This window comes from Rhyacophila brunnea, unplaced genomic scaffold (assembly GCF_057557595.1).
Source record: "Rhyacophila brunnea isolate RB1 unplaced genomic scaffold, BYU_Rbru_1.0 scaffold_2, whole genome shotgun sequence".
Lineage (NCBI taxonomy): Eukaryota > Metazoa > Arthropoda > Insecta > Trichoptera > Rhyacophilidae > Rhyacophila > Rhyacophila brunnea.
The window spans coordinates 43776014-43784185 of NW_028232859.1; the positions used below are offsets into that span (position 1 = coordinate 43776014).

Here is an 8172-nt window from a genome sequence, read left to right on the forward strand (position 1 = left end):
TATATCCGATATTTTCTTACACACCGTATACGATCACCATATTTACTGTTCACGCTTAACAGAATGACGTCTTCGTCGCTTAAGACCTTCTAATCCTTTATTTGACAAACGAAATCGATTATTTGTATTCAAATATCGTAATGTAGGCATTGGCGCACTTTTTTCCGGTGAAAAAACCATAATCTTGGTACAATTCACTACGTAAATAAAATTCTGGCAGGCGCGTCCGCCACTGTCCGCCATTTCATAGATAACGTGATATTCCAAATTTGATTTTTTTAAATACTTCTTTGTGGCTGTTCACACACTATTTTTGTTATTGAATAATTACCTAGGCTACTGATTTCTATAGATCACAATATAGTCATATTAAACTAACAAAATTGCCATTACAAACAATGAAAGAAATTAATACGAATTGTTATAGTTATCAAAATGGGTGATATTGTATAATATCTACCTATTTTTATCGTCCCTATCATCATCAATCTTGACCTATCCACTGCTGGATGAAGGCCTCCTCAGCCTTATTCTACTCCTTAGTTACACATGAATTGTTATATTTATCAAAATCAGTGATATTATATTATTATCTACCTATCTATATATAATGCCATTATTATCACGAGCCTCAATAAATCCATTGCTGGATGAAGGCCTCTCTACGTTGATTGTATTCTTGACAGTATTGAATTTCTAATGTTATTTATCTGCATATTCATATCGTCATCATAATCATCATCATCATCAACCAGGATCAATCCACTGCTGGATGAAGGGTTCCGCAACCTGATTCTACTACTCAGTTTAACGAATTTGTGATATTATACCTATTTCTATCATTCTTATATCATCGACGTGAACCAATCCACTGCTGGATAATGGGCTCCCTAGCCCGGTTCTACTTCTTTCTGTCATATGAATTGCTGTATTTATCAAATTCGGTGATATTATATTTATCTACATATTCATATCGTCATCATCATCATCATCAACCAGGATCCATTTTGCATTTGCCATTTCGCAATCGAGTGGTCTTCGAAAATTTGGAAATCTGCTATGAAACTATGAAAAATAGGGAACATGCGGCCCGCGGCGAAATATTTCTCCTAATAAAAACGAGCCGACTATGAAAAATTGGGAAAATCCCCAAATACTATAATTTTGGAGGCTCTGTACTATAATTCCACTTTCAAAATATGGCAACACTGCTCTATGGTCTGTACCTGGCAAAAGTATAAGTCTATGGTGCTAACTAGTCTATGGTACTGACACTGCTGCATAGATACCATAGATAAGATACTTAATAGATACCAATAGATACAATAATATTTACGTTGCTGCTAAAAACAGACGAATATCAACAATATCGTCATTTCAGTTGAAATCCAGTTGAAAATTAAAGGTATCTCAACATTATCTACCTTAGCCTAGAGCCCATGCACTAATTATTAATATAGGTACTATATAATGCAGGGTCCTCTGATATTATTGAATAATTCCGTACTACCTACCTGTTTGGCAGAAGCATAATATAAATCGCGTTTTGGCTATTTTGATGCCAATATGGCAGTAAATGCATAGGTACTTTATGTGACGACAAATCATGTAATATAGATAGATATTATCTCTAAAACTTATAGATTTCTCGTTAAACGACTTGGCAAAATAATACATATTGTCATAAATGTCAAGCTCTAACAAGCCAAAACCATGTATGTTATATGGGTATGATTTTGGCATATCAAAGAATTACGCATTCGCAGACTTATCTACGGTATTCTGCATTAGGTACATAATATCGATAATATTATAGTACATGTAGTGGAAGACGAAAATTATGAACACGGTCAGGAGGTCGATTCTAAATGATGCACTATGCCCTTCGCCAAACCGCTTCGACTGAAGCAGGTAAAATTTTTAGTTTTAAAGTGAATATTGTGTGTTCAGAGCTTCGAACGGCATCGAGCCGATGAAGGCTTCAAATAAAACTATTGAAAAATTTTAACGAATTAGGTCATTATCACTATAACATTGTAGAAAAAAAAACGAATGAAAAAGGAGAAACCCCTCAGGCCAGGTTAAAGACTGCCAAATCAGTATTATTTATGAAATCAGCAATACAGAGGGAGTGGAATATAATGTATGCAAAAAAAATGTTCCAACATGTCTTTGGAGTCACCGCAAATTTTATCATATCACATTATCATGAAGTAATTATTAAATATATTGTATAAAAAACCAATTTTCCGATACAGGATTTATTAGTACAGACCTATAAACTTATCTGAAGAATGGCCAAAAATGGAATTACGAACTACCATAGGACGCCAAGTTGAAAATGTCATTCGAATATCAGATTTTGTCCAGTTACGAGTCTTAATTGGGTAGTTTTCGACAGTGGCTACCCCATCCCATTCTTCAGATAAGTTTGTAGGTCTGTAATGGTAATTATTATGGAAGACACAAAACCAGAAACAAAAAAACAAATGAAAAGGAAGAAGTAATTACACACATAAATACCTTTCTGGGCAGTTAACATTTAAAAAAATGTATTATTTGTATTGCAATATGCAAAAGGAAAAAAAATGGTTCGTGTATCATATAGCATGTACATATTGTGTCGATTTTGAATAACACTGGATATCAATTTATTTAAAGTACTAAACACATGCAAAACTTGTGTTTCTTATAATATTCAACTAAAATGTACCTACTACAGATTCACAAGTAAAGCAAAAAATTGCAAATTGACAAGATTGCCCACTAGCAAATGGCAGATGAAGACTATGAATTTAAAAAAAAACGATAAGACAATAAAATTGCTTTTCTATAATTCGACCTGCAGCATGTTTGCCAACGCCTTCTCTTAACTCAAGTATAGTATACTATAAAAGGCAATTATTCATATTTAATTTGATCATAAGAAATTGCACATCAAACAAAACCTCATGTTATAATATATGTGGTACGAGGGAATAGCTGCAAGGGGAACTAACGAAATAGCGTCCTGTGTGATATGTAATCTGAATACCTTAACTCACAACTGTTCAAAGTGTATTAGATTCTCTGATTTTTGTCCGGGACAAAATAAAAATAACATCTTAACTGCAGCTCTATCTTACTTTGTAAGTACATCACCAACTGTCTAGGTCGTGGATCATAAATATTTGCTCCCATGTCATACGCGTCTTGAATGTACCACTGACCATTCGTGTATTGCAAAAGCCCAGAAAACTTCTAACATAGAAATTAGCACATCAACTGCTGACTAGATAATTACTAATTAATTACCACATTTAATACTTTGGACGCTGAAGACACACCCGGCGCGTAGTGACCAGGCGGCCGATCGATGTAATTAACGTGCATGTTAAAGGTGGTAATTAAAAAATCATTATCTAGTCAGCAGCGAATTTTATCTAATGGCCACCTGATCGCTAGGCGCGTCTTTACCGTCCAATGTATTAATATTCCCCATGATTGTTATCAGTTTGTTAGAACAGTACCTAAAGGTACGAATAATTAATTCCGTACTATTTCCGAATTCCGAATTAATTATTCTATACGGAAAATCTAAATAAGTGTATATATAATTAAATACAAACATCACGATATTCAATCCTAAGAGGATCACTATGGGCCACCATAGAGTGACGGTTGTACATTTTTATTAACAGATTTTTTACGAGAATTGGATGTCAACCACTTACTTAACCTATATTAGGTGTATACACTGGGTCCAAACACACATTGATAAACATGTGAATTTGCCAGACCCAGGACCCACGAAACCAAAGCGTTACCGCTCCGTAATTGCACAAGTATATTAATTTATTATTAGCGGAGCCAGCTAGTAGCAGCCAGCCATCTTCGCTAGATAGTAGATTTGGATTAGCGTTCTAACCACATGTGGATTTCAATAGAATAATGAAATAATTCTAATAATAATGATACGTTTTTACTTAACTTTGGGTGCTTGATTGTTCACTGTAATAGGTATTTAAGATGATAGCACGGTTTTTGTTTTAGGGTGGACTTTCGTTATAATGTCAGTTTGACATGATTTCCTTGCTGATTTGTCACTAGCGAGAATAGTTTTATTTTTCTAACATTTAGATTATTGCGGTAAAAATTATTCATTTTTTTTTCGATTGAGCTAGATCCTAATTGATCGGTCAAATGGCTAAGTATTTCTCATATAAAGTTTTTAATATAATTATGTGAGGTGGGAAGCATATATGATCGGTATTGAAGTAAAAATGTTGTTTTTTTTTTTTAAATCAGTAAACGCCTTACTGAATAAATCTAAAAGGGGAAATGAAAATGTTATTGGGACAATAATATCATTATTATTAGAACTATGAAATAATGTAATTTTTATACGGTTTTAAACATACAGGCATTAAATACAGTTCCTGGTATATCTCTGATAATGTAAAATTTTTAAAGATTTTCCTCGATTTAAATTGAAGTAATTTCGGGACTACAAAAATCAAAGTGAAAATGCTAAAAAATCAACAAACTGGCGTTTAAATAAGAAATTAGTGTGTTATCCAAAAGATGTTAGCGTATTAATAGTATTAGATTATTATTGATATTGTTACAATTTGCCCCATTCCCAATTTGTCATTTACTTTTTTAATCTGAAGAAGTAGTTCTATCATCTCGTCATATGCGCTCAGTAGTGTGCGCTCCGGCCCACTGCACCATTATATAATATGAATCAAGACATACCATTGTGTAGTGTAAAGATATGTATAGTGAAATGCATAATAATTTACTTTCATTATTTAACATTGTTACAGATAGCAATGGACAAGATGATGAAAGATTTTAATCCAGAGACATCAGCTCGGGAAAAACGAAAATCATCTCGAAAATCATATAACAAGTAAGTTTGAAATGCTATCCTTAAAGCCAATCGAATAAATGGTTACAGCTGCACACTAGTCATTAAATGATAGTAATCCCCGTTAATTTACCATATACAGGCGGACTTCGACTTTCAAACATTCGACTTACACACAATTCGCTATTTCGCACATTTAAAAAAAATCGTTTTTTAAAACGTCGCGCTGTGGGGTAAAGATATCCCCCTCTCGCTCGCTCACAAGCAGGTGCATTTCTTGCATCCTGCTCGCACCCGTTACTTTGTTTGTGAGCTAGCTAGGATAGGTTTAGTCAAGTCTATGGGTTTAGTCTTGCTAATTTTATTCATTTGAAATATTTCACCCTAAAAATTTGTAAACATGAGTGAGAAACGGAAAAACTGCAGTGTTGATACGAACAAAAAGAAATCAAGGACTCATAAACTTCACACGATCGAGACAAAGATGGAAATTATTAGACTTTTCTGATAGCGGTGAATCTTGCTTCAATCGGACGTTCGTATGATACAAACAGGTCTACAGTATGTTCAATTTTGAAATATATCTTTAAAGACTGTTGCCAAAAGACAAGGCATGCAAGACAATGGAAAAATCTTTGTCATCATGGATCGATGACCAACATCAATGAGATGTCCCTCTGAGCATTTCAATTATTCAAGCGAAGGCTCTTAATTTGCACAAAGATTGGAAGTCTAGATTAAAAGAAGATTCTAACATGGTTTTTCAAGCAAGTAACGGTTGGTTTAACAATTTTAAAATGAGGTATTCTTTTCATAATATTAAATTCACTGGAGAATCGGCTGATGCGGATAAAGATGCTGCAAAAGAATTTATTTCCTCATTATCCAAAATTATTGAAGATGGAGAATATTCCTCTAGCCAAATATTAATGTAGATGAGATAGGTTTATTTTGGAAAAAAAATGCCTAGTCGTACATTCTTATCTAAGGAAGAATCAGTTGCCCCTGGGCATATACCTTCTAAAAACCGATTGACATTGCTTTTTGGTGGAAACTTAGCTGTTGATTTAAATTGATGCCAATGTTAATTTATCAAGCAGTAAACACCCGCAAACCCCACTTAAACATGTCTCTCAAACATCTTATATTTACTTAATAAATAAATATTTTAAAATACACACAATTTTAATTTTTTTTTTACTTCCCTCTAATTTGAACATTTAACATTCACACACAATTTCAGGAACCAATTATGTATGAAAGTCGAGGTCCTCCTGTGGATTGGCTTAGTTTTACACATACACGTTTTCTACAAGTTCGTAACACAATCTGGGTTGTTCATTACTCAGTCATTGTTATTAGACAACTTAGAGCCAAGGAAGTGTCAACTGATTGTGTGGAGCGGTTTTAAGCCAATGAGATGTTAAATCGCTATGATGCAGATGCGGAAGATAAGCCACAAAAGGTTTTGGCTTTGATTAGTATTTTGTTGTTTACCCTTAGTTTATATTGTATAACTTATACATATATCCCATTTTAGCTAAAAATTAGATATTTATTGAATACACTAAATTTTACCTCTGTGTAAGATTATTGCACTTACAACACAACTAATCAAATCCAATCCACAAATACTTCCTAAATCATGTTTATACAATGGATAAATTTATAAATTTAAACATAATTATGTATAGTTTGTTCTTTGATTTAATTTTTTTAATATCGAACTACAATATTTTTGAGGCATTATACAAATTACTTGTAGACGTTCAAACGCTTAACATTTTATATCTGTTTTATAGCCGTAAACCTTCGAATCTATATGACGGATATGGTCATCTCTCATCCAATGGCCTCGATTTATGCGACTGCTTAGACTCAATGTGTCCTGGATGCCATTTTCCATGCCCAAAGTGTCGCTCCAACAAATGTGGACATGAATGCAGGTAATAATTTTAACTAACAGTCCATTACTATCAACTACATGCGTGGATGTATTACTAGCAGTGCGTATCGCCGCTACCATAAAGATGAAAGACAAAATACTTGTATAAGTTGGATTAAAATAGTTTAGGGTCTTTGAATTTTCACACGAGTGGTAACTCCCGCAACATAAATGTCCATGTGTGATAGAATGATGTAGCGTCTCCGACGACAAAATACACAAAACACACCGCGCAGCAGATTGTATCAATGAAATATATTATATACACAATAACTTTTTTTTACACTGTTACACCCCCGAATGGTCCCCATTTGGGGATGTCTCCTCTGTGGATATAAAGAGGCCTGAACCATTATCAAGCCACGCATAGTAAGGGTAAGATTGCGAGAATAAATAAATAATGATAAATATATAACCGGCAACATTGTCCAAATGCCGTTAAAAATATATATAAATGGCAACACCGGATTTTTTACCGACTGACAGCGAACGATTTTCCCGCGCAAGAGACGCTCCTAAATATCGACATTGTAAACACGTACATTTTAACCTCCGCAAAAGTTATTAAAATTATATAAAATGTAACCAAATAGTAGTAAGCAAATAAAAATTGACGTTTTCGACCATTCTGTTCACTCCCAAGTCCCAAATGACAGACGATGTCCAGCAACCAGCATACATGCATCTTCTCGCTCCCGACCTGACGGGAGATGACAATACCTTTCCGATTTTCAAAATTGTATTGCTTTATTTGTGGCATGCAATAAATATAGCAAATATTTTTATGAATAAAATTCAACCCCATACCCCCTCCCCTTTAAATCTTTCGTACACCCGGGGTTCTGCAAACACTGCATAAGATTCGATTTGTTTTCTTTGGCCATATCTACTCAGATAATATAAATAGTATAATAAAAACGCTATACTTAATAATTTGCCAAAATGTATTGTGTTTATTTTTTTCAGAGTCAATCGCAAATGGACTTACGACAGGATTGAAATTGAGGGAAATGATTTCAATATAAAAAATAAGAACAAATAAACATCTTTTCGAGTATTTTTTGAATTTAGTAACTCTGCAGGAGTAAAAACAGTAAAGGTGCAGTAATACGTATTGTGTCTTTTTAATAATATTATTAATATTAATTTAATAATTATAAAAAAAACAAACTAAACTCTAACACAGCTTATTTATTTTTGACATGTCGTTAGGTTTTGGTTTATTTTTAAGTCTCAAAAGACCATAGCCACAAAAACGATACGTAGTACCTACTGTATCTTTAATTAAAAAGCTACTGAAAGTGGAGCTTTAGCAATGAAAGTGGAGTTAACATCACTTAATTATAATTCTGATTTTCAAGGAATACGATATATT

The 8172-nt window shown here is 33.5% G+C and overlaps 1 protein-coding gene across 1 annotated transcript; it reads left to right on the forward strand.

Annotated features, from left to right (window-relative positions):
* The first annotated feature begins 1301 nt into the window (after positions 1-1301).
* Positions 1302-7975, forward strand: LOC147072359 (ARL14 effector protein-like). The gene is made up of 4 exons (XM_085946705.1): positions 1302-1405; positions 4809-4894; positions 6655-6798; positions 7764-7975. Exons 2-4 carry the CDS (start codon positions 4815-4817, stop codon positions 7837-7839), a joined length of 300 nt encoding a protein of 99 aa, XP_085802831.1. The 5' UTR covers positions 1302-1405; positions 4809-4814; the 3' UTR covers positions 7840-7975.
* The last annotated feature ends 197 nt before the right edge of the window (positions 7976-8172 follow it).